The sequence below is a fragment of the Suncus etruscus genome, chromosome 2 (assembly GCF_024139225.1).
Source record: "Suncus etruscus isolate mSunEtr1 chromosome 2, mSunEtr1.pri.cur, whole genome shotgun sequence".
NCBI classification, from domain to species: domain Eukaryota; kingdom Metazoa; phylum Chordata; class Mammalia; order Eulipotyphla; family Soricidae; genus Suncus; species Suncus etruscus.
Genome location: NC_064849.1, coordinates 101,640,953 through 101,668,164, shown reverse-complemented (window position 1 = coordinate 101,668,164; position 27,212 = coordinate 101,640,953). Strand labels below are relative to the sequence as shown.

General features: G+C 43.7%; 2 protein-coding genes across 2 annotated transcripts in view; both read right to left on the bottom strand.

The window, feature by feature from the left end:
* Positions 1 to 1,911: 1,911 nt before the first annotated feature.
* Positions 1,912 to 26,164, bottom strand: LOC126000328 (pikachurin-like). Its single transcript, XM_049767706.1, has 7 exons — positions 25,980 to 26,164; positions 22,427 to 22,450; positions 19,793 to 19,871; positions 17,704 to 17,847; positions 8,595 to 8,678; positions 2,925 to 3,028; positions 1,912 to 2,112 (listed from the first exon to the last, which is right to left on the bottom strand). The coding sequence occupies exons 4-7, from the start codon at positions 17,817 to 17,819 to the stop codon at positions 1,958 to 1,960; spliced, it is 459 nt and encodes a 152-aa protein (XP_049623663.1). The 5' UTR covers positions 17,820 to 17,847; positions 19,793 to 19,871; positions 22,427 to 22,450; positions 25,980 to 26,164; the 3' UTR covers positions 1,912 to 1,957.
* Positions 19,789 to 27,212, bottom strand: part of LOC126001826 (pikachurin-like) — a 178,624-nt gene continuing 171,200 nt past the window's right edge. Inside the window, exons 17-20 of the mRNA XM_049769046.1 lie at positions 25,980 to 26,160; positions 22,908 to 22,976; positions 22,307 to 22,450; positions 19,789 to 19,871 (exon numbers count right to left, since the gene is read on the bottom strand). Of these exons, the coding sequence (XP_049625003.1) occupies positions 19,789 to 19,871; positions 22,307 to 22,450; positions 22,908 to 22,976; positions 25,980 to 26,160 (477 nt within the window). The remainder of the gene's footprint in view (positions 19,872 to 22,306; positions 22,451 to 22,907; positions 22,977 to 25,979; positions 26,161 to 27,212) is intronic.

Here is a 27,212-nt window from a genome sequence, read left to right as displayed (position 1 = left end):
CAACAGAATTTCTACTTCCCTGATTTCACCATGGTGGCCCTTCCCTCTGAGTCCCCTCTGCATCCCACCCAGAAAGATAATGGTTCAGACATCAGCAGCCTCAACCCATGCTCTCAGGCTCCCCTCCCTGGGTCATTGTATTTTCCTCTGGATCGCACTTGCACAGCGCAATAGCTCAGCTACAATTTCTGGCTTTAGGTCAATTGGCTATGAACTCATTCTTTGCTTTCTTTGGCCAGAAACAACAGATCCCCAGCTCATTATTTTGGAGTGACATCCCTTTTTCCTTGGGGAAGTTCAGTCCCTAGCACTCTCTGAAGAAAAGTGTGGAGCTAAGGGTCACTAGAAGGCAGTGAAATAAAGAAAATTCCATGTGGCCTTCATTAAATTGCACTGCATAGGTGACACGGGTAAAGAATCACTGCCTATAGCTGGACTAATCCTGGCTATCAAAGTTCCTAGAGGTCAGAAGCATAAGGTTGAACCATAAGGTGACCCTCTAGCCTGACTTCTTTCTTTCGTCTTTGTAATGTGTCTTTAAACTGTGCTTTGCACAAAGCTTAGAATTCCATGCTGACTGCAGGCTGCACAGAGAGGAGTAAAGTCTTGCCTGGGACTAATTATAGGCTCCTGTGTGCATTGGATCATATTTCCCTCCCTCTCAGAGGGCAGCGTTCATCACCTTTCCCTTAGTGATCCCAGTCCTAGAAACCAGCCACTGAACCAGCTGTCCCAGCAGTCAATCACATGACCTACCAACAAGGATACATGGCCAATGGCAGTGTGAAAGGAAGCAACCCCATCTCTCTGTTTCTTGCCACACCCCTAACACAGACTTAGAAACACTCATGTAGAAGTGAGCTCATATCTGAGCAAGGCATCTGTAAGGGTCAGAAACACAGTGAAGTAAGGACCAAATGAATAGGATCTAGCTTTCTTGTCTCCTTTATTCAAGTTTACTATGCCGTCTCTCCACGTCCTTAATACATAATTGGCAATGACCCACCTCCATAACACATGCTCCCTCTTATCTGCTTGTTTAAATAATGGTTAAGTAATGTTAAAGCCATTAACATTTACTAAGAAAGAAATCAGCGCCCCTAGGTACCTATCCCCAAATTAGCCATTACACTCCACCTCTAGCACAAAGGGTCAAACAAATCTCCTTGGGAACACATTTTTTAGGAAGTGTGCAAAGAATTCAGCATTGTCTACTCACACTTGTAAAGTAGACTCTGTGGACAATATGCAGCTATAAAAATATACACATACAAAAGGACAACTACAAAATCATGGTGCTTTTCTCTTAGGTTTACATTATAAAATTATGGATTTCTCATTAAGGTAGACTTAGGAGACAGCATTATAATTATGACTCCATGCCTGTCTTCCCTCATCTTTATTTCCATGGACTAGGAAGAGTGAACCAGTCAGTGAGAACTGGAAGGGGTTAATCCTAATAATTCATAGGCCAAGGTAAAAAATTCAAGGTTAAAGATCACAGAGTTATTCTGCTGTCAGGAAGAGTATCATGAATCAGGGAAGGAGAGAAGTATTTTAATACTGCCTTTTGGGTCTCTCTCTCTCTCTCTCTCTCTCTCTCCTTTTTTTTTCTTTTTTCTTTTTTTAGTAGTATGAGTCACAACACAGTCATTGAGCTACAGCAGACAAGCTCTGAAATTTCCATCAATGTGTGACTTAGAGAAGCCACTCCATATTTAATGGACAAAGTCTGATGCTTCCTACACAGAGTCAGCCATGGTTTGGCCCACAGAGAATCAGTAGGAAAGGCCTCACAGGGAATCCTGGCTTGGTGCCAGCTTCTTCTCAGGGTGCACAGGCTCATGATGAGAGTAAACACACTTATTCCCTGTGCCTCTGGGTATGCCATCAGGCAGATCTCGGGCTGGTAGACCCAGGATAGAAGGCTCTGTCCCTTGAGCAAGGCCAACTGGTATTACTTGGCTCCACAAGTATGGATATTTTTTCCATCCATGGCATCTTCCACAAGGGAAATGTGGTAATCAGTGGATAGTGTGAAATGAGAGATGCAGCCCACCAGTCCTCTAAGGAATTGCCTGCTAGTGTGCAAAGCGATTTCCTTCATTCCACCTGCCAAGAAATAAGAGGGAACAGAGGTTAGCACGTGGGAAAGATGTCTCATTGGGACACTTCTATGTCTACTGACCAAGGAAATCCTTTGGCTTAAGAATAAAAATAAGGTATAAGGATGATCAACAGTTCTACCCATCACAGACTGTTTAATATTTCTGTGAATCTTAGACAGGTTGTCAATTTGATAAACAGTCAAAGGTTCCAGATATGTACATATTTAATGTATGAGTTCTGTATGATATATGACTATATTTATGATGTCCGAGTTCTGTATGATTTCTGACCATATCTACTAAATATTGTATAATCCAGTGCATTGAAAAATATTGCATCACGTCAACAAAAAGTAGGAGTTAGAAATGCACTGCTGTTCAGTTCTTTTAAACTCTATTTTTAGAGAGTATCATTGGGATAGAGATCTCTTTTCATGTTAATGTGTCAACACTAGCAGAGTCTGCACTGTTCATAGAAATACCACTCATTCCATTTGTATGAGGGGCCAAGAAGATAGATTCTCCTGCTTCCGAGGGAATTAGTGAAGCTATATTTAGCAGATTTCTGTTCCATAAACAAAAAGAGAACAACTTTCTTGGTAGATCAGTCCAAAGCACAAAACCATCTAAATGTTTTTGCTCTTCTGGCATAAGTCAGAAATTCAGAAAATGGAGGAGGGGAATATATGGAGAAAGTTCTGATTTCTAAGTATTTGAACCAGTGAAGAATACAGTTTTGGGGACTCCCAGCATAGTGAGTGTAGGACTAACAAGATAAAGCATAACAGTCATTTAGGTTAGTCAAAGGGCACCTACCCACATATAGGGCTCCATTCATGTTGAGCTGCCTCATCATGCCAGGGGATTTGCCTGTTCTTGCTCCATAGTCATCCACAGTTATCTTTCCTGACTGGCCATCCCTGTAAAAATCATTTTGAGAGCTTCATTCAAGAACACATTCATTTTAGTATATTAAAAGTCCCTACAGTGTTCCAGGCAGTCACTATGCTAAAAGACAGAGCTGCAAATGTGAAAGAAAAAAATATTCCCAACTATTAGGAATTGGGTCTACTGAGCAAGATTAAAAATATCTAATTGTGGGGCCCGAAGAGATAGCACAGCGGTGTTTGCCTTGCAAGCAGCCGGTCCAGGACCTAAGGTGGTTGGTTCGAATCCCGGTGTCCCATATGGTCCCCCGTGCCTGCCAGGAGCTATTTCTGAGCAGACAGCCAGGAGTAACCCCTGAGCACCGCCGGGTGTGGCCCATAAACCAAAAAAAAAAAAAATCTAATTGTATGTGACAATTGGATCGCCATTTGGATAGAATGCCAAAGAGGGACACTTGGTGAAGATGAGGAAGGAAAGTTACTGGTGAAAGGGTAGGGAGACTTCTCACAAGGAAGCCCTGTTGGAGACAGGTTCTGGAGTCTGTTTAGAGAAGAGAAAAAAGTGAGCCGAGAGAAAATGAGGTTGTAGAATGACAAAGATGAGAAAATTCTGAAGTGGGTAACAGGATGGTGAAAGCTGAAGCCAGAAGCAAGTGGAGCAAAGTGGAGCATCACAGGGAGCAAAGTTGTTAGAATGTTCCTGAGGTAAGAGAGACTCAGAGAATTCAAAGGGGAAAACAGTTTTGGCAGGGTGGCCTGAAGTAAGTATGGTGCTGTGGTGACCTGAAGAAATTTTACTGACAGGGTAGACTGAAGTGAGTATGGTGATGGGATGATTTAAGGTGATTTTCCTGACAGGATTCCCAGATGTAAGTTTAGTGACAGGTTAGCCTGGGATGAGTATGGTGATGCTTGAGCTGGGGTCATTTTGGGGTCAAGGAAGTAGAAAGTGAGTTCTGAAACATTGGCATGTGATGAGTTTGGTTGTAGGTCAAAGCACAAAATCTGCAATCTGTAGTTTAAAGATTACTCCCAGGGAAGGCAAAGAGTGATTTTTAAGTTGTTGCTAAAGGACAACGGCCCCCTCTATACACATACAGTGAAGTGTTCTCTCCATGACAAAGGCTTTGCATTTTTATCAATTGGTTTCCCGACTTTACTAGCTCCTCATGGAAATATATCTGGTTCTGAGCTCTTGTGTTGCTACCAATCCACACCATACTTTGTTTTTAAATAAGTTCTATACTGACCTTTCATCGTTGCTCTTTCTTTTTCAAATAACTGCTTCTATTTATTGGATTAATAACCTCACTCTCTGATGATATTTGTAACCAATATTTTGGGATCACTTTTTTATTCATGGTTTCTGCTTCCTCCTACTTACTTTGCTATGTCTAGTTTTTCTAAGGGCCATCTTCTTTATCAAATGCTTTTTTAAAAGTGCAGTGATTGGGGCTAGAGTGATAGCATAGCAGTAGGGTGTTTGCCTTGCATGCAGCTGACCCAGGATGAACTGGGTTCGATCCCCAGCATCCCATATGTTCCCCTGAGCTTTCTAGGAGCAATTTCTGAACACAGAGCTAGGAGTAACCCCTGAGTACTGCCAGTAGCCCCCCCTCCCCCCCCCAAAAAAGTGCAGTGATTTCTGGTTGCTACCTTAGAGATTCACTTGGGCTAACTTGGAGCTCTGGGTGTATGGGGGGCAGTCTGTGCAAGTGAGGCAGTGGTCATGGCACTGTGATCAAATTCAATCACTTCCTTGGAGAATGGTTGGATTTTCTACTAGCCTACTGTGGTAAGTGGGTCTGCTGCCATCCTAGAATTTAAGGAGGCAACAATGCTAGTTATCTTTATTCTTAACCTACAAACTTGTATAATTCCTAGTCTTTTTTGTTTTGTTTTTGTTTGGGGGTCACATCCAGCTGTGTTCAGGGCTTACTCCTGTCTCTGTATTCAGTAATCACTCCTGGCAGACTCATATATACTTTAGACTCAGGGACCATATCTAGTTCTGGGATCAAACCCAGGTTGATCATGTGCAAGGCAAGCACTCCACTGTACTGTCACTGCAGCCTCACAGTTTCCAGTCTTAATGTACACAGTATAGACTATTTAGTTATAACTAGTGTCAATAATATTCAAGACATCCATTATTATTGGGGTGGAAGAAATAGGGTTGAGCTGCACAACTTGGATGCACAAGTTCTGCTTCCCCTGCACTGCTTATGGGTCTTATCTGTGCTTTGGGGTTCATGTAATGTTGGGATAAAGCCAAGTTTCCCTCATGTTCCAGTGCTATCTCCTGGCTTAAAAGATCCATTTTTCACTTTCTCCAGAGCACTTTCTCTCCTTATTTTTCCCATGGGTCAGGAAAGAACTCTGTGAGTAGTTGAAAATAACTAGAGCTACTACCATCTTTTAGCACAGTAAGCAATGTACATCTGTATTACCCTTCTTATTCACTGCCTATTCTCCAAAAGACTAGCTCATGACACGAAGCTTGCCACAAAGAGCAGTTAGTGCAGTTAGAGCACTGACCGCAATGACAACTACCATGACAATGATAATGAGGGAGAGAGGCAGAGTGCCTAAAAGACAGGCAGGGGCTGGAGTAAGGGAGGGAAATGGGAGATATTGGTGGCAGGAAGATTGCACTGGTGAAGGCTAGTGTACATTCTATGACTGAAACCAAAGTATGAACATTTTTGTAACCACAGTGTTTAAATCAAAAAATAAGAAAAATGCAAGACTATTCAAGTAAGGATGCTGATATCATTCAATGCATGTCCCAAACAGAGCATGAGTCATAGCAGCATGTGAATGAACAACAAATATGGAGCTTACAACCTCATTTGCAGTAGGATTAAAAACAATAGCCACTGACCAGGACTATTGTGGAGACTGGATTATTGTGGAGACTATGCAAGCAATGCACATAGCACCTGATACACACATGTTGTACCAAAAAAAAAAAATCAGAAGATTATGTTGATATTGTTTTTGGTATCACCATTCTCATGGATAAAATAAAATTGCATAATCAAGCTGTTGTGACTATGAACTAAGATAAAGTACATAAAATGCCGGGTGTCCTGAAATGATATTAAGTGAGAATACATGTTTTTCCTGCTGGAATGCAATACCAGAAATACTCAGAAAAGACAGGGATATAAGCAGGTTCCCCTGGGAGATGCCTTACTATTCAATGTTCCCTCTTCTGATCCTGGAGTCTGTTGCGGAGAATTAAAACATTCATTTCAGATCTTGGTGCCACATTTGATGTTTATGGTTTTGAACCAGCTCTTGCTCAGGTCTTCTGTTCTATACCTTCTAGACCTGAATGCACCTCTGTAATAACTGCCTTACTTTCTCCATCTGTCCAGATCCTAGTATCTGCTCCTTCTGTTCACCCCTCACAGTATCTTGTCACCCACTGGAGAAGTGTCAATGATAAAAACAATCAGATAACACTGAGTCTACTACTGTATCTTCATGAAGACAAGCTTGATGAACAGAAGGAAAGTGTTTTGGTCTACCAACTCTATTCTCTAATTTCTCTAATTGGTAGATCAGGCTTAGAAGCTTCTATTTCTGTTTCTCTAGTTGATAGACTATTTAACCTATGAAATTAAGAGCAACAAATTCGAGGCCAGAGAGATAGCATGGAGGTAGAGCATTTGGTTCAAATCCCAGCATCCTATGTGGTCCCCTGTGCCTGCCAGGGACAATTTCTGAGCATAGAGCCAGGAGTAACTCCTAGGCGCTGCTGGGTGTAACCCCCCAAAAACAAAACAAAACAAAACAAACAAAAAAGAGCAACAAATTCCTCCATATTTCCAAGGTTGAGAATTATAAGGAATCATGTGTAGGATGAAGGTGAAAACTCAAGAATTACACATTCCTTTATATATTTCTGAGTTATATATTTTAAAGATGAGTAGGAAAGAGAAATGAAGAACTTAAAACCACAAATTCAGGAGTATTTGGGAGTCAGGCTTGAAGAGGATCATTTTGATTTATAGTTATGCTCACGCCAGTAAGTGTTCATGTGATTTTCAGTATTCAGTTTTTTTTTTTGGTTTTTTTTTTTTTGTGGTTTTTGGGTCACACCCGGCAGTGCTCAGGGGTTATTCCTGGCTCTAGGCTCAGAAATTGCTCCTGGCAAGCACGGGGGACCATATGGGACGCCGGGATTCGAACCGATGACCACCTGCATGAAAGGCAAATGCCTTACCTCCATGCTATCTCTCCGGCCCCAGTATTCAGTTTTTAAACAAGTCAGTCAGGACTTTCTCACAGACATTCTAGACAAGATTTTCAGTAAACGGGCAGGGATCTGACTCTATATTCTTATACATACACTAGGATATTAAGTCAAGAGAACTGGATAGGAGAACTGGGATTCAGTCAAGCTGCTCTTACCACAAACTTAGTGAGATCCTAATTGGAGGTGACCATGATTCCTGGCTTTGCTATGACCTATTGACCTCTCAGAAGGTCAGTTGGAAATTCTCACATAACCTGATCCAGGAAAGCTCCTTAGTTCATCTCCTAGAAACTTCTAAGAATTGATTTTGTTTGTTTGTTTTTGGGCCACACCCAGTGACACTCAGGGGTTTCTCCTGGCTATTGCTCAGAAATTGCTCCTGGCTTGGGGAATCATATGGGATGCTGGGGGATCAAACCGTGATTCATCCTAGGTTAGCCATGTGGAAAGGCAAACGCCTTACCCCTTGCGCCACCATCCAACCCCTGAATTGATATTTTTTGTATATTTATGTATGGGCCAGGGAATCATTTTCTCAAAATAGAGCATTAAAAAGTAAGGCTACAGGAAACAGAACTGTCATTTATGTGTTACTTTTCATTGATTTGTCATTGGTTTACAGCATGTATAATTATCATTACTTCTACCACTAAGTTCCCATGCCATCCTACACTAGACAAAGACCTCAACTCATTCCTTCCAGCCATTTTTACTTTTTCCCTATGATTACAGCCATAGATTTCATTTGGCATTGGTAAATAGAAACTTAAAGGAAATAGTTCACCCAAAGTACATCAGAAGAGTGTCCTCTGTGAGGAGGAATTTGTGATTGGGGCAGGGTACACTTGGTTTTTAAGTTAATGCGATGTAAAACAAATGAAGTAGAAAAAGTAGAAGAGGAGAAAAAGAAGGAAGAGAAAAAGGAGAACGACAAGGAGGAAAGGAATGAGGAAAAGGAGAATGAAAAGGAAGAGAAGGAGGAGGAGAAAGATGGGGAAGCAGTGGTGGTGGTGGTTTTGAAGGATTCCTCAAAGACCCCAGAACCAGAAATATTGCCACAATAGACATAACTGCATCCCACTAGATAATGCCACCACTGTGTTGAAATGTGCCACCATGCTGTAGTCTAATCATCAGAAAGCTCTGCTCTTTGAAGGCTGCTGTGTAAAGTCGAGTCTAGCCTGTCATGTGAGTGAAGAGCATGGAAGGGAATCAGTAGATTGTCCTGACTGAGCAGGCTCAAAGGTAAGTATGCCAGGGAAGGTTAAGGAAAGGATAATGAGACTGGAGGGAATAAGAATTCACGGTCCACTCCCTGAGGTCAAGACTCACCGGACAGCCTTGACTCGGTGCCATCGACCATCGTGGAAGGAGCCATTCACCATGATAGATGCCACACCGCTGCCCAGGTTGTAGCTAAAGGCATCACAGAAGAAAAGTCAAAGAACAAAATAAAATCCTGATGCACAGGCAGACACCAATGATTCTTCTTACAAAAGTGCTTTGACATTCAGATTAGTTTTCTTTACACAAAGCAGAACATGGTTACAAAAGGTTGTGGTTTCCAAGAGAGGCTATGACAGATCAAATACTTTTATGTCTTCTATTATTAAAATATGAACACAAAGGCAGAGTAATAATATAGTGGGTAGGCTGCTTTCCTTGCAGGATGTTAGCCAGGGTACAATCTCTGGCACTTCATGTGGTCCCTGAGCCCCCAGGAATAATTCCTGAGTACATAGGACACACCACTGAATGTGTCCTCAAAAATAAAAATAAATCAATAGACTATGCACAACAAAACTTATTTATTACCTTCCTATTAAACATATGAGGCAGCAATGTTACTGTTGTGCAAGCACCCTCCACAATTCTTTATGACATTGCAAAACTGGAATTCTGTCCCCTTAAAATAGCAAATCTTTCTCTAGCTCTTGCCTCCAAAAATCTGACTAATGTAGGTGTCTTCATAAGAAAAATCATATTTTCCATCCATGCCTGGCTTATTTAAATAGCATATTGTTCTCAAGACTAATTTTTTCAAAGCTCTATCATTACAACACTTGGAACAAAGTCTTTATTTTCCTAGATGTTAGGTATATCATTATTTTAAATCATACTTTATATAGAAGTGTTCTATTAGATTGAATGCTCTCTCCTCCCCATATTTGTAGATACTTTCAGCTCTTCAGAATTTAACTTAAAATAGAAATAGCATCTTTAACTATGGAGTTAAGATGAAATTATATAGGATTTCAGAAGCCTTGCAAACAATGTGGTTTATATCCTCATAAGAAGGAAGATTCTGTACCAGCACCAGGAATCAGACTTCTATTGTGGAAGGCCCTAATGCTGCCCTGGTTCCAACTTGCTCCAGAGTGGGTTCTTATAACATTCTGACTATTTGGAAATAACAACAACTTGCTTTAAGGGCAGGGTTTCCTGCATTGCCACATAACAGTATGATGAAACCAGAAGACACTCCATGACACCTTGACTTCAACATAGGAACTGTGCAAAACCCAGGATCTCTAACTACAAAATCTTGACTGTGACAACCATGCTTGAGAACTTTTACTGGGACCACAAAGAAAGATTTTGGGGTTAGACAACTTAGTATGGGACCAGAGTGATAGCACAGCGGTAAGGTGTTAGTCTTGCATGTGTCCAGCACAGGACGGACCCCAGTTCAAATTCCATATGGTCGCCCAAGCCTTCCAGGAGTGACTTCTGAGGGCAGAACCAGGAGTAACCCCTGAACACTGCCAGGTGTGGACCCCCCCCCCCAAAAAAAAGACAATTTAGTATGCATTGAGCCTCTAGTTGGTCTTATGACAGGATGCTTCATGAGTAGGGTCTCCCTGTTCTTAGGCCAAAGGTTTTTTCCTTTCTTTTTTCCCCAATTTATGTTGTGCTTATGCAAAACAAAGAAACAAACCACACACATGCACGCACACACTTTTATTCTTTTTTAATTTCTTATCTTTTAAATAGGGGATCCTGCTTTTTTCAAAGAACCTTGGAGCACAAATTACTTTATTTTACTACCTATTTCTGTATTTTTCTATAAAACTAAGAAGAAAGGAAAAAGAAAGGTGGGGGCCAGAGTCCAAGTAGTTTCATATATATTGGTAGAGAAAAAATAAGGACAATAAATAAATAAATATCCAAGCCAAAAACAATAGAATCAAGAGACCTAAACTTTAACAATCTAAACTTAAATGTGCCTGTTATACACCCAGGGAACAAAGGGTTGTGATATAGAATGTACTTTGGGCTCATTGGTGGAGGGAGATTGACACCAGTGGTAGGAATGACTCTGACTCACTGTAAATATGAAAATCAACTATGACGGACTTTGTAGATCACAATGGTTTCAATAAAATAAAAGTTAAAAAAAAAGGAAGGAAGAAAGACATCTGAAGATGGGGGCAAAGCTACTGATGCAGCTGGAAGCCAAGAAACACTAAGGATTGCCAGAAATTCCCAGAACCCACAAGAAACATATAAAATAGCTTGTCTCCCGGAATCCCCAAAAATAAAACAGTGCCTCCAGTACCTGCATTTAGACTCTCAAACTCATCCACCCCTAATCCCAATACTTGTTAGAATAAATGTTTATTGTCTGAAATCACCCATTTCATGGTCATTTGTTATGGCAGCCTTGGAAACAAATGTATTGTTTTCACTTTTTAAAAAACTAAAACAGAACAGAACAGAACAGAACAGAACATTGCAGAAGGGAGTCCCCAAGGGAATTAGAGAAGCTGCCTAAAATCCCAGTGCTGTTGTGTACAAGTTGAACTTGGCATATAATCAACTCTTAGCCCCCATTTTGCTCTAAAAGCAAGGCCATCCACCCTGGTAGCTTCCTGACTTTCTCTTTCGGTTTTCTAGATGCTTGGACAACCTGAAAAGGTTTCAAAGGACACAAACATGTTTACCAGTGGGAAATAGTCCTCTTAGCCCAGCGTTCATTCAGTCACTTGGATTTAATTCGTTTCAACATCCATTTAGTGACCTCTCTAGCACGGACATGGGACTAGAGGCCCAGTGCTCCCCTGGGTAATGGAATAGAGCCCGTGTAATCCTTCCTTTGAAAGCAAATGTGTTTCAGATGGGGTAGCTCTCACTCTCTTTGAAAGGCATGTGCTCCTCCTTCTCTCATTGCCCAAGAAATAGGAAAGCTGAGAGGAAACCTGTGTGGGTGTCTGAGCTCTGGCAGTCACTCTTTGGAGCCCGGAGCAAGGCTAAAAAGTGCACACTGTTCTCCAGGGAAAGGACGTTGGGTCCTTTCTTGAATAAAGGAAGCTCAAGGAAGTCACCCAGCCAGCCGACCTTTAACCAAGAATAGCATTTGGCTGACTTGACAAGCCATGGGACAAAGCTGTGACTCTGACCCTGGAAGGACCACTGTTTTCTAATGAATTTTCCCACATCAAGTACCTCCTTGTAGGAAGCAGTGAGGAGGTGGGATTTTCAGATTGCAAGTTTGCCTGGTGAAAAGCCCACAGAGAAATGAATACAAATAAAGTGGTGTGAGTGGGCTAAAGGAACTGTGCTGAATGACTGTGGCTGGTGTTTCTGACAGACAGCGCAGTGTAAAAGAAAAAATAAGGTTGCTGAGTAATAAGCTCTTGTCTGGGGCCAGAGCAATAGTACAGTGAGTAAGGAATTTTCTTTGCAGGAAACTGACCTGAATTCCATCCATGGTACCCCATATGGTCCCCCAAATATTCCCAGTAATGATTTATGAGCATTGTGGGTGTGGTTCAACAAGCAAAAAAGATAAAGGGGAAATTTCAGAAGAGCTTGTCTTCTCTCCCTGTCTGATCTGGGATGAGTTGTCTGTGGAAAATTTGCTTGACCTCTCCTCAGAGTTCTCATCCTCAAAGCGGGGTTAATCCTGTCTTCCCTGAAGAATCGTGGAAAGTATTAAGTTAAGCTGTCCCAAGAACAGGGCACGGAGTAGACAGCAAATGAGACACTTCCCACCCCAAGTATCTGCAGCACTTCATCCAGCTCAGAATCTCCCAGGCATCTACAGGGGCCGGTAGAAAAAAGAAAGTGTCATCAAGAGTTAAACCTCGTAAGCCATGCCTGGCAGAGTAGCCATGTGTGCAAGTAAACAGGCTGTAAATATGTAACCCAGAAGGGTTGGATACAACCAGTGATCGGCATCAAGGTGCCCTGGTGTGACTGCAGGGAGGCAGGCAGGAATGTGACAGTAATCTAGTGAATGGAAACCTCCTCAGCTGTGATTGGACAAAGGACAGGCTGTTCTCCTCTGCTGTTCTGAATAATGACATTCTTTTATTTGGGGGGGGGGGCATATCTGGTGATGCTGAGGGGTTATTCCTAGCTCTTCACTGAGGAATCACTTCTGGCAGCCTTGGGGGACCATATGAGATGCTGGGGATCAAACCTGGGTTAGCCTTGTGTTAGGCAAATGCCCTACTCACTGAACTATCACTTTGGCACCTTCATGATGACATTCTTGATTATATAAAGAGCATGACTGCTCAGGGAGTCAAGTCTGATTCCAGACATAGGAATATAGCCCCCCCCTGGAAGTCAATGGCTGTGGGGGCTACTCAGTAGGTACCCCCATGGCATGACTCTCTAGCTCTTCACCCTGATTTCAAACTCTCCATTCAAACTTCTACTCCCCATTTGGTCATGTATTCTGGACTATGTCACTTTTATCTATTAACAGATGACTAGTGGTAAATGTCACATTCACTGAGAGTGGACAGGAGAGTCTTCCTGAGGGTGGTAAATGTTTTATCTCTTATTGTGGTCATCTCCAGGTGTTTATGTGTTGAAAACAGTTTTTGGACTGTTCCCCCAGCATTTTTCATTTTATATACCGGTAAATAATATCTCCATTAAGAAGGGGTCAAAGCAAATAAGTGCATGGGTAAATGAACATATGATCACATGCTTGATTTCTCACTCCAGGTCTGGGCATCAGGTTAGGATGAATTCATTCTCCTGAGCTAAACGAACTTATGAAACTTGCAGTGTACACAGAGGCCAAGATTAGGTGCTGCCAGAGGCCTTCCAGTAAGTGTGGCCTTTTGGAAACCTCTCAGCTAGTCTGCTTTATGATACAGCATCAGGCCCCTTCCTGTGGTCTTCTGTTTTCCCTCTGCTATATGGGAATGTTCTTGAAGTCACGTAGAAAATTGTGGGGAGTAATCAAGTGACTTTTCCTGTGTTTTATGACCCACATATAATCCTAAAACAAAATGGAGCAAAAGAAGAATGCATGCTCTTAGCTGAGAAACCTGATTCCCTTTCTTCTAGTTAATCCAGCATCATACCACTAAGCCATTTAAAATTTTTTCCCATTGTTTTTCCTCATCTTCTTGCAGAAGGTCTCTGACTATTGAAGAAGGAGTATTTAGATGAAGAAAATCAAGAACGTTAAAGAATCTATCCTAGAATCTTAGCTTCCTATTGTTTCCTGTGAACCAGGATCAAACACTGAAGCCTCAAAAATGGCTTGTTCACCCACTAGAGAAACCTATGGAGATAAAGAGTAAGGCCCAAGTCTTAGTAAGAAACATAACAATGGAAACAGAGATAGTACAGAAGGTCAGGCACTACCTGACATTAGATTCAATTTTGGGAATCACAAATGGTTCTCAGAACATGGTCAGAGGTCACTCCTGAGCACAGAATCAGGAATAGTCCCCACTAAGCACAGAGCCAGGAGTAGCTCCTGGCCTGGAGGAGCTAGGAGTAGCACCACCAAACCTAACAAAATAAAAGAGAATCATAATAATTATAATAAGTGCACTTATTTATAAAGCATTATGTAGTGTTTTCTTATGTTACCAATTTCTAAAAAAAAATAAAAACCCATGGGGCCCGAGAGATAGCATGGAGGTAAGGCATTTCCCTTGCATGCAGAAGGACGGTGGTTAGAATCCCGACATCCCATATGGTTCCCCCGAGCCTGCCAGGAACGATTTCTGAGAGCAGAGCCAGGAGTAAGCTCTCAGAGCTGCCTGGTGTGACCCAAAAATCAAAAAAAAAAATTAATTAAAAAAAAACCATGATCAAGTATGATCATTTTATATTTAAAAAAAATCTTTTTTGGGACTAGAGTGACAGTATAGTGGGTAGGCCATTTACTTTGCACATGATGGACCTGGTTTCCATGCCTGGCATCCCCTATGGTCCCCTGAGACTGTCAGGAGTAATTCCTGAGAGCAGAGCCAGGACTAACCCCTAAACACCTCTGGGTATTGCCCTACCATGAACCCCCTTCTTTTTTAACTCATAAAATTTTTTTGACCTTGGGGATGAAAGGTTCAATACCAGGACCCAGTATTGTTGCTCAGACCAGTTTGTTGGGGACCACCAGGACCACCCAGCTTTGCCTGATGCTTCTAAGGCCACATCTGGCTGTGCCTCAGCAGGAGAGAGGGGTCAGGCAATACTAGGGATCAAGCTTGGACAGTTGAACATATATGGCAGACATCTGCCTCTCAGCATCTCCCAGGCCTCTAGCAGTTTCCAGAGATGATTGCTGGATTTGGGAGATAGTACAGAACATGCACCCAACCAGGCTTGAGTCCCTCTCTGGCATCACAGGGCCTCCAACATGCCTAGGATCAGCTGCACCTCCAGGTGGTCCCTGAATTTCACTTCTACTGGCACTGCAGGGCCTTCGGGCTGAATTTCTGGACCTATTGGTGAAATACTGCCAGGAGAAACCCCTGGTCTCATGAGCATCACTTGGGAACACCCCCCCCCCCCATACCAAAAAAGTCACTATCCCTAATAATTAACTTCAGCAGAACCTGTCTTAAGCCCTGTGGAAGAACTAAATTCTATCCTCACAATTAAGGCTTTCTTTCGAGATTTGGAGGGGTCATATGACTGCCAGCAGGGGTCCTGGGAAATGGAAAATGAACAAAGTCCAGGCTAATGGTTGCAATAGACTTAGTTTCTCATGCTCAGAGCTTGGAATCAGCTGGGTGCTCACTGGCCTCCCTATACCTGCACTGCAGAGTCTCTGAGCACCAGCTGGGACACTGCCTCTGTTAGGGCCAAGCTGTGACGGTTCCTAATGTAGCACTCTCAAACCAGGGCCTGCGTTTGAACATGCTTACTACATACTTCCTGCTCACAATGTCAGGTGGCTAGATGAGGGCTAACAACCACCCTTCAGGAATCATGGCTCAGAACCAGGTCTGCAGCTCCAGCAGTGAACCTGTAGCTCCAAGCAACAACACAGATATTGGTTTGAGTGACACTAACCGGTATAGCCTATAACCTGCATGCTACAACTCCATGCTTAAATAGAAACACTTGGGGCCAAGTTTTAGAAATTTGAGAAAGAAATGGTTACTTTAGAAATAAGTCCAGGAGGGAGCACAGTTGTTCCAAGTGGGCCTTGGGATGGGGGCCCACGAGGGGGCTGGCCAGGGGCTGGGTGGAAGCTGATGGGAGCTGGGGGTGGCCTTTGGGCAGATCAAGTTTCCCTTGACTGGCTGGGACATGGGGTGAATATATTTAGCTGGTGGTTTTTTGGGGGAAGTAGTGCCTCTCATCCACGGCTAAGCTACTGTTTCAGTTCTCTTTTTTGGGCACAATCAGGCACTTGAGGCCTTGGTGAGGTTAACCACAGGAAAACCACAGAAAAATGGCTTCACAGCAGTGAGCCTGCTATGGGGTGTGAAGAACTCCATATATGACCCTGGGGCCAGCCAGCGGGGTGAAGGGCTAAAGGGGGAGCAGCTGTCGTGGCCTGTCAGCTCTGACTTGCTACCACATGGCCCTCAAAGTCTCCCCGAACCATAGGACTACATCCCTCAGCAGGCATCTCTGCATGGGCAAGTGTGAGTGACTTCTTTCTGTGAGTCCTGTATTCTCTGCAGAAGCCAGAGAGAAAGGATGCGTCTGAGGCTGTCAGTCACCCCAGAAGACCCCAGAATTTAGTCTTCATCTTCTTGATGTTTTTGCTCCTTTGTTTAATGGGATCCCAGTAATCTTATTTCCTTCGAAAACCCTCACGGGAGCTATGGGGGTGACAGATGAAGAAGCAACTGAGGAATGAAGACCAGGTTGAGTAGCAGTGGTAGCAGCAACAAGACAGTCCCTAGGGGTGATGAGCACCGACTGGGGTGTGGGGAGAGGATCAGAGGACTGAGAGTTTCCATTTCTGACAATGCAATTCTTGCCCAGGGATACTCCTGTGATAACCAGGAAGATAACCAGCTTAATGGAGTGACACCAACTTCTCAGGTGAATTTTTAATTTTGGGTGGGTGGGAGTGTCCTTCAAGCAGTGCTCAGGGGGCCCAGGGACTATGCTGGCCTGAATGTGGACCCAATGCTTGGTCAGCAATGCCTTTATGCTTGAGCTCAGAGGGACTGCACATGGGCTGGGCACATGCAGTGCTGGGGAATGAATTCAGGGCCTCGAATGCCAGTTATATATTCTAACTATTTGCCTGACCCTAGAGAAACTTTTAGTCTTTTTGTCTTACCAGTCCCTGTTCCTTGAAGAGGAGTGGCCCAGGTATGTGTGTGTGTGTGTGCGTGTGTGTGTGTGTGTGTGTGTGTGTGTGTGTGTGTGTGTCTATTTGTGTGGCTGAGGATGGAACTCAGGGACTCACCCATATGGGACAAAGGTAATTATTTACTCACCACCACCCATCTGACAAATCTGAAGCAACTGACAATAGTTAAATTCACACTTCTAAAAGGTCAGAAAGGTATGGAGAGATATTACAGTGGGTAGGGTGCTTGCCTTGCATGCAGTGGACAAGTAGACCCAGGTTCAATTCCTGGCATCACTTACAGTCCCCAGGGACCCACCAGAAGTAAGCCCTGATCACAGCTTGGTGGCCCCAAACAAAAGCCAAACAGTCAAGATCTCTAGGATGGCTTTGGTAGTATCAGCCAAGAAGCCTGCATGAACCCCGTGAGGGTGGACCTCTTGGTCCTTTGAAAGTAGGACACAGGTGAGGTTGCATCTTTCCAGGCTGCTGGCTGAACAGGAACAGAGTCTGAATGTAGATCTAGGAACACACAGCCAAGAGATCAGACCCAGACCTGGTCTTACCCAAATCTACTTTTTCCAATTTCCTCCCTTCCAGGGCAGTACCCTACTAAAATCAAGGTCTCTGTTACTCTATAGTTACTCACTGGATATTCTTTTAGGCTTTGCTATGAAGCCCTTATGGAAGATCTGCTCCTGCAGTGACTAAGTTGCCAAAGACAATATATACACAAATGAAAATGGCACTAAATCCTCACCGCTAAAATAGAAATGAGAGGATTTGGCCCCCAGGCTGTCACTTGCTGACTTCTGTACTACAAGACAGATTCTGGAAGGTCAGGAAGCTTGAAACTCAGACAGTCAAATCCAGTCATTTCATGATCTCTATATATGCTGCTGAGATAGGTCATGGTGCAGTTACCTGAACACCAGAGCTCCGTCACGAAGGCCCAAGGAGATGAAGTCACTGTTGGGTCTCATAGAGCTGTCTCCCCTCCACAACAACAGGCCATCCTTGGCAGTCGTCTTAAACCTCATGAACACATTTGACCGTGATCCTGACACCCTGTAAGAAACACAGATAATCACACCCTGTTAAGCAGTCTCTACGCACCTCCCTTTCTGAATAATCCCAGTTGGGTAGGTCTGTTTCTCTTCCTATCAGTGAAGACTGTCCAAACTTCCTGATCTGCCCAAACCACACATCCAAAGAGGAGTGAGCACCAGGACTCTTGCAGATCTCTGAAAGTCCATTCAGGCTGCAGAGGTGTGGAGATGCCCACAGGACAACGCTGACTGAGCTGAGCAGAGCTGGATTCTGGCCAATGCCTCTGCTTGGGCTTTACCTCTAGGCCCCATGTTCCTTGTCCTACCACTCAAGGGCCCTCTGGTAAGAGCTGCCAAAGGCTCTTGTGATACTGGCAGTCAATGGTCCATTGTGGGAGTCAATTTTATGATTAAGGGAGATTGCCAGAGAAAGGCCTCCTGGGACAAGTCCAGTTCAGCATTTCAGGGGATGAAAGGGAAGGAACAAACATGAGTTCCCTGCAAATGAAGGGTGAGGTAGGACTATATAGAATCTAATGTCATGCTAGTCCAGTACTCTACTGTCTATTTTTCCTATCTTAGGTCATTTGTCTCTCCTGTTTTCTGTCCCTCATACCTGATCCTAGCCTGCAGAGCATTCACTAGTAAATAGTTAAGAGACAAACAACCTGTGTTTTCCAGAGCCTAATCTGCACAGAAAGCTTCCCTGGATTTCTCCTGCAGGGTCCAAAGTGGCAGAGCACTGGGTGACTCCTTTCTGAGCCAGGAACACAGCACTCCAACCCAGAGACCACTTCCCCTGCTTTCCTTTGATCATGATAAGTAATAATTAGATTGTTCTGTATCTCTCACAGTGAGCCACAACCTAGTATGGTCCAATTAAATAGAAGACATTTACTAGGAGAATTCTGGGAAGGAAAAATTAATGCCCCTTAAAAGAAGACAAGAGTGGGGTGGTAGGATGGAAGCATCTTCCCCCATCCTGCACCTCTACTGAATACACTGTTTTTGTTTGGGGTCAATAAATTATGAACATCTTGTCTTATAGCCACAAGGGTGCAACCTCAAGAATCTATACTGAAGACAAATATAGGCAAATATAGGGTGAGATTTGACTCTAGAGTTACAGTTGTTTCTCTGAATTCATCTACCCAGAATCCAGTCTAAGACTGGTCTCCTTACTACATGGAAGAATATTCCATGAAAAAACATAGAAGAATAACTTTGTGTTTAAGAATCTTTAAACCAAGTTTTCTGATGTTAAAGGCATCTAATTGATACAGACCCTAACTTTGATTTTTCCTTCACACAATGCCTATGTACAACTATGCCTATTCGCACACTAACACACATGTGTCTCCACAGATTTGTCTGAAGAAGGAAGAGGCTCTCTCTGGACTAGAAATCTATTTTTCTGGAGGTCCTTTTCACATTATGACAAATAGAAAGCAGAATAAGAGCTAGAATATAAGGTGCTGGTGTGGGTTCAGAGTTAGCAGGATAGCTGATACCCTGTGCTGACACTCACAGGAAAGGAAGCTAAGAAGCTTCTCCTGGGACAGCAGACATCTGCTTATTAAGGCACCACGGAGAATCTGAACTTGGGGTAGTGTGCCTGGCTCCAGGAAGAGCTCCTGATAGTGACCTGAGAACAGGGGAGAGGTCTGCCCTGCCCAGGAAATGCCATACTCATCAAGGCTATGGAACTGGGAGCTCTACTGGGTCCTTGGACCTGAATGGGCTGGGGTTTTAGTCATGGTGCTATTATGGACTACATTCCTCATTGTTATTTTGTTGCACTCTGTTCTTTCTGTGTCTATGTTTATGTGGCATATCTTCTTTTTCCTGAGGGGGCATGCTTAAACTCCCTTCTCTAACAAGGAAGATAGTCAAAAGGCTATGGGGAGGATACTGAAAAAATCTTCCCCTCAGGGAGACAAGAAGGACTCTGTTGGAGGTCTTACCTCTTGAGGATATCTGGGTTGTTATAAGTCAGGTAACTGCGGCCAATGAACTGTGGAATCTCAATAAGTTTGGTGATGGCTGAGATAGAAAAGAGAAAGTAAATTATAGGCCTGCAGCTCTCTGGACCCCAGCAATTAACCGCGAGGGAGGACGGCACAAAGGTTAGCCCTTGAAGAAGGAACATTGGGTGTTCCTTTCTTCCTGGTTATCTTTGGTAATGTTCTGAGCCCAACTGCCAGGAACTGGTGCCTGCTCGTGCCCCCTCTCTGGAAAGTGGCCATTGCTGCAATTGACCTGGGTAGTATTGCAAAGAATATGCAATACAAAGAAACATGAACTAGACCCATTTCTTCTAAGGAGCTAAAGAGTAGGTCTTGGGCCAAGCACAGAGCAGCCGATCTAGCAGACTCTAGATGTGCTCTCAGGGAGGTAGAGGATATCAACCCTGCTGATTTTTTTTGATTTGAAATTGGGAACCTTGAGACCAGTGGCAGAGTGCAAAGAAGCTCTGACTTTTTCTTTTAAGTTCCCATCCATGGTCATATTTCAATGATCTTCCCCACCATGCACTGAGACAGCAGAAAGGATGAAATGGCAGAGTGGCTTTTGCCAATTTATGGATAAGGAAAAGGAGGTCCAGAGAGCATCAAGGTTGCTCCAAATAAATCTAAAAGAGCAATAAAGCGAGGATCAGATGTGCCTCCTGACTCCCAGATCCAGATCACTCTTTACTTTGCAGTATTTTTGAAGCTTCTCATTGGTTTGCTTTCCCAAAGAACTGCCCTTAATACACAGTTAGGAAAAGAATGAGTTAAGCAGTCATAGTTGAGGTCAAACACTAGGAATACTTTAGTTTTTTATGAGGGTGATAAGAACAATATCTCTTCCCTCTTAGAAAAATACAGAAATGGCAGTTTAATGAAATTAAGGTACAATAAATTGCATCTTCAAAGAAATGTACACCATGAGAATGAACAGTCAGTTTCTAAATAAGTTAGAGCTTCACAAACATATGTGATGGTCGCAAAGATGGCCCTAGTCCCAGAGAGAAAATGCATGATGATTTGACATTAACGCATAGACATTAATGGAAAGGAAAGGATGAAGAGAAGGAGAGGAAAACAAAAGAAAGGAAGTGATAAGTTAGAGAGAGGAGAAAAACAAAGGGAAAAAGGAGTAAAGGAAGAAAAGAAGGAAGGAAGAAAAGGAGGAAAGAAGGAAGAACAGTAAGGAAAGAAGGAAGATGGAAGAGGGAAGGAAAGAGGAAGGAAGGAAGGAAGGAAGGAAGGAAGGAAGGAAGGAAGGAAGGAAGAACGGTAAACCCCAAGGAAGATGGAAGAGGGAAGGAAAGAGGAAGGAAGGAAGGAAGGAAGGAAGGAGGGAAGGAAGGAAGGAAGGAAGGAAGAAAGGAAGGAAGGAAGGAAGGAAGGAAGGAAGGAAGGAAGGAAGGAAGGAAGGAAGAACAGTAAATCCCAAATTCAATGACTTTGAGTCCTCAAACTATAACTTCCTATGTTAGGAGGTTTATGGTTCCCAAATCTTTTCACAAAAGAAGGAAAGTAAGGAAAGAAAACAATATCAACAAGAGAGATAATCAAAGATAATTTTGGATATAATGATGCTAAATCATGATGAAGGCAGCACAGTGCCAGACAAGAGTCCCTGCTAGAGGACCCAGCAGTGACAGGGTGACAATCTGGGGCAGCTCCACCAGCCTCTTGCTCTGCTTTACAAGCAGAAATGGGGAAAAGAATAGGGGGAAAGGGAGAGTGGAGAATAAAGGACGGGGGGGGGGGGGGTAACATGGGGAAAGATAAATAAGGAGGCAAGTGAACAGAGGAAACACAAGAGTGAAAGAGAAAAGCAAATGACAGAAAGGAAAAGGCACAGGAACATGGGACAAAGGAAAGGCTGAAAATGGCAAGTTATGGGTTATGGGGCAAGGCTAGAGAGAGGAGATGGAACAGGAGGGAGTAGGTGTGGAGTCAGACAAGGACCCAGAGGAAGAGAAACCAGAAGAGGGTGCTAGAGAGAGAGAGAACCAGGTACAAGGCCAAAGGTGGCTCAGCTGGAAGGCAGGTCCAAGATCTCAAATCTCCAGTGCTTGGTGCCAAGCAGGGAGGAGTTGGAGAGACTGTCCAAGTGAGGAGGCGGAGACCTAGGGGAGTTAAATATAACCAAGGTGCCCTGAGCTCCAGTATTCTCCTCCAAGGGGAATTACAGACAGGACTGTTCTGCTTTTATTGGCCTTAATCATGGGCATGAGGCCAACAGCCATCACTGGCTTAACTCTCAGAACATGCTTGTGACACATTACCTCTGCACACATGAACTCAAAAGGGTCTGTGCCATGCCTGTCCCAAAGCTTGTCCCTGCTCTCACTACACCCCGCAAGCAGAAACTGAACACGTCCCCAGGTGGAACCCGGAACCCAGAGTATTCCCAAGACTGGTGCTTTGGGATGGAGGATTCCCAGCAGCCTGGTAGGTGGGTCTGAGACTCACACCACTTACCCAGGTTACCCTCTGCCTGTGCCTGGCAGACAGGCACTTGGCCTGAGAGGCTGGCCAGAGCCCGCCCTGGCTGCCACCCAGAGCACTCCCTCTGCTTCTCGCAGGACTTACTGTACTTACTGTTGAGGCAGTAGTTCCCACACTCTGCCCAGTGCCAGCATGAAACAGAACAGGGAAAGTCAGAAATTCATAGTGCTTATAAATGTCTAGGGCTCTGCTCGCTGATCCTGCAAACTGGCTTCATTTCCATCCGAAAGCTGCTCCCAGGCCCAGCAACACTCTCTTAGGAAAGGGAGCAGGCATCTCAATGGGAGCCAAACCATGGGAAATTTCTTTCTCACATGATCAGAAACAAGTCTGGGTTTCATGGTACTTGAAGTGGAGGGAGGTAGAGAGGATAAGGAGTGATCTGATACTTGGGGTTTTCCTGTCCTTGCACTAACCATTTCCACTTTTAAACCTGGAGAAACTTCACAGAGAAACAGTTACTTACCTGGTCACCATGTAAAACTTTTCTTGGCTCTGGGCTGCATGTGCAAAAAAGTAAGCTAAACAACTGTCTCCTTTTTTCTCCATAATGGAAAAAGTGGATCACCCTAACCCTCTCCTGCCTCTTTTTCAAGTTCTGGAGCTTCGGTCATTTTGTGATTAACAAAGGTGATGGAGTTCTCTAGAAATGCACCCATAAATATCAAACTGGTAAAAAGTATCCTTGGCAAATAGGAATAAATATTAATCCCACTTAAAATATTAGCACTGGAAAAACCATCGAGCCCACTCTGGACCTTTGTAGTTTATTCAAAGAGCAATAACAGCTTTAGATTTGCTCTCAATCCTGTAGAGCTGATGATTCTCTACCTTGTCTCATCTCTGTGGCAATGTCAGCCTTCAGGATATATGAGTTAAAATGTATTTTATCTGTCTCACATATATACCTAAAAGTGTAGGTCAAGTGCTCTCTCTCCCATCTCTCAGATCAAACCACCCCCAATGAGTAGCAGATGCATCAGCCCCAGGCAAAATAACGTTTCCACTGAAGGGATTCAGTTCCCAATGTGATCTAGTCACAGGACCTCAGAGGAAGGAGGACCTGGGGGTGTTGTAATCTGGCTTTCCCAACACCCAGAACTCTTTGCAACAACATCCTGCAGGGTGGGGCCCCATGCTGCTGCCCAATCAGCATGCCCCATGAGGGCAACACCCCCTGCCGGACTGTTCTATGTGGTGCAGAATATTCTTGGGTGTACAAAGTAGACAGTTGACTCAAAGGAAATGAACAAAAATTCTCTCTTCACACACTCCCAATCCTTCAACTATCTGAAGGCCAGCATCTAGTCTGAACACCCACAAAATGCCTCCTTGTTTAATGTTGCATTGTGCAAAGAAAAGAAATGCTTGAAATATGCAAGCTCTTTCTTCTTCATGTGTGTTGTTATAATCTGACTATTCAGAAAGGAGAGCTTGCATTTATAGAAACTCTGGTTCTATCTAGTGGAGCCCAAAAAAAAAATGGCACAAATTCCCACCAGCAATATGATCTGATTCTACTAGATACAATATAAGACATCCTAAACTTTGCTATGTGGGAGATATTGATTGGTCGCTCTGGATCTGATCTTTCAGCACCTCTCATCCCAGATGTGTGCCCAAGCCCTGGCTTGTCAGTAGCTCTCAGCGTCACTAGTGAGACCAGGTATAGAGAAACGCCGCCACCTAGTGGCTAACACAGTACTGAAGCAGTAGCATCTGCAGACATTCATTCCCAGGTCAGGGAAGGGAGGACCTTAATTCCTTCCCAGCGTACTGAGCCTCGAAAGAAGCCCAGGAAGCAGCAGCACCCTAAGCACCTAAACTCCTGGACACAGAGAGGAGAGCTACAGAAGATCAGTTAGTTAACTGTGTTAACCAACGCACCCAATTAACTGGACCGCAGCTACCCCTTGCTATTTTGCACATACAAATGTGTGGTTTTTCTGTGTATATGCAAAACAATCACCACTGTTTCTTTACAACTTAATTTACATATGATTTGTGAAATTTTACTTGAACCTATTAGTAACTTACTTTCACGAATAGCTTTAAAGGCCTGAAACAAGGGGAGGGTGGAATTTGAAAGAGCAGAGGGAAGAGGGAAAGAAATCTCTAAAGATAGTGTATAGACATATTGGGGTGCTCTATGGGATGCTGAGGTTTGACATGGAAGAAGGTACCCGAGAGAATGTCCAGATGGATGAGAACCATCAGATTTTTGTTGGGGGCCATACACTGCTGGGGGTGACCCCAGGCTAGAGCTGACAAAAGAGCCAAGAGTGGCCCCCCAGGGCATTAATGGCCATGCCCTATAATTTTCTTTGGGTTGGGAGTTAGAAGAGCCTGCTATTCTGCTGAACTACTGGTCCCTGAGGTTGGGACAAAGAGATTTGATTTTCTGTGGCTTCTGTCTGCAGGGTCTTTTTTTTCAGTGCCCTAAAAACTGCTCCCAAACCAGTGAGTAGTTCAACACCCACCATAGTATGGACTCAGGTTCTCTTGCCTCTGACTTTGCAAAAACAAGAGAACCTGAAACCACAGTGGTGTGTGGGTCTTGAAACAAACCAACCCATGCTTTAAGTCTGAGACTTGTCCAGGCTTCAAACCTGAGACTGCTTGTGTCACAAAAATAGGAACAAGGACAGAATCTATTAATTAAAGCCATAATGGACTTTTCCTGCCCACTCTAAACTCTCTACTGAGGTTAGAGAAAACCAGTGTTGATGAGAATTCCTGAACCTAGATTCCTGGTGGAGAGAGTTTTTCTGGGTATGAATTAAATGAAGTTGGTGCTGGAGATCACTATAACATTTAGTTCAGTTTGAAAAGATAACTTATTCAATCATAGAGGACGTTAGAAATAGTATTTTTGCTTTTAAAGCTTGATCTGTTTCTCAGGATACAAGCAGAGAGCAAAGTAGTTAGGATGTGAGCCCTGCGTGCAACCAACCCCAGTTAGAGCTAAATTGGTGGTTTTATGTTGCCCTGTAGGCCCTGGACCATGCAACACCTCATCCTTAGGCCCTAGCACTGAATCACCAGTTCAGTTGGCTCAAGTATCCTGACACCTTAAAAGAAAAAAATATCTACTGAGTGAGAAAGTATTCTTACAACAAAGGGCGGGCACTAATTTTGGTCTTTCACAATGTTTGGAATGTTCTTTAGCATCTTTGTTGAACCTTGCAGTGCTTCACATCTCTCTGCCTTTCTTTCCAACCCTGCTCCAGGTCTGGTATCTTTCCTCAGTCTCACAGAGTCTTTATGGCACTGCCCTTTGACAGTGACTGGTGTCCATCTATCTGGAGAAGTTCTGGCTCAGGTGGGGGTGAGTGGGAGGGGTTCTGGAAATACGTGGGACAGCAGATAACATGAATTGCCTTTTGTATGTGTTAGATCATTGAGGGGTTCTTAGGGAATGAGTTAGGGGGTTGAAAAAGGGAGAAGTTATTTACCTCCTGTTATAGAAGTCCTGATGCATTTTAACGATCAAATAATTATAGTCATGTATATATAATGAAATACCCACTATGTGAATAAAATCATTGATTCAAAAGAATATTATCGCTGCACCTTTCAGAGAGATGGCTTTACCATCTCCATCTCCCCCCTGAGGGTGGTCCTTTCAGCTATGCCCCCTGTGTACCTTTCTGACAGTGTCGCCCCACAAAGCCCAAGGGGCAATCACAGTCATATCTCTCCTTCCTGGGCTGGCAGCTGGCCAAGTTGTAGCAAGGATTCAAAATGCAGGAATGCGCTGCATTATCCAAGTTCACAACCTCTGTCAGGTCTGACTGCAGGTTGATGGCTCTGTCATTGAGGATGAGCTGGAGGATAGAAAATGCAAAGAAATTCAGGCATATGGGGATAATAGCTTCGCCCCTGGGCCCATTCATGTGAATTCTTTAGGATCTTTAAAAAAGGGGGAAGGTCCAATTTCTGTTTTGTTAGCCTTGTAAGTGCTGCAGTACAAGAAAGGAGGGTATGCCTTTGGTGTTTGGGGCTGAGATCAGAGACCAATCAGGAGAAACACAACCCCTGGTTCTGGAAGACCTGCTCATGCCAAAAGGGAGCTCCTGAGAAATTCCAACAACTCCAGAATTAGAGTTCTTGATTTTGCAGCAGATTCAATCTCCTGAGAAGTAGTATGATATACTAATAGCTGTAGATACTAATAGGGTTAGGAGATACTAATAGAGATGGTACGGCAGACAGAATTGGATTCAATCCCCAGCACCCCATATGGGTCCCATGGGCTCCACCAGGAGTGATCTGAGTATAAAATCAGGAGTGAGCCAGGAATAATCCCTGAGCATCACCAAATGTAAAAGGAAAGAAGGGGAGAAAGAAAGGAATGAAAAAAAAAGGGAATAAAGGGGAATGGAAGAGAGGGGAAAGGTAGGGAAGGAAAAGAGCGGAAGGGAGGGAAAGTAAAGGGAAGAGAAGGGCAGGGAAGGAAAGGAGAAGAGGAGAAGTAGGAGAACAGGGGAGAAGAGAAAAGAAAAAGGTTGGGTGAATGAGCTGGTTCAAAGGTACAGAGCACACGCTTTGCATGCAAGAGATGCAGCACCATAGTCTCTCAAGCATTGAATAACCGGCAGGAGTAACCTCTGAACAATGCAGGGTGTGGTCCAGTACCCCACACTCCCACTCTGCAAAGTAATCTACTGATACTTTGTCCTACTCAGATCTACTGAATCAGAGCTTCCTGGGATCCAGTCCCTCCCACTGGGAAAATCTCTCCAGGTAATATAAAAATACAGAGATACAGTCAAGACTCTGAGCTGCTGCTGTCAAGCCCAGCTGGGAAGGAAACAAACCCCAGTTTCTGTAGGCAAGAAGCTAAGAGGGAGAAGTAGGTTTTGGTGGCATCAGAGAA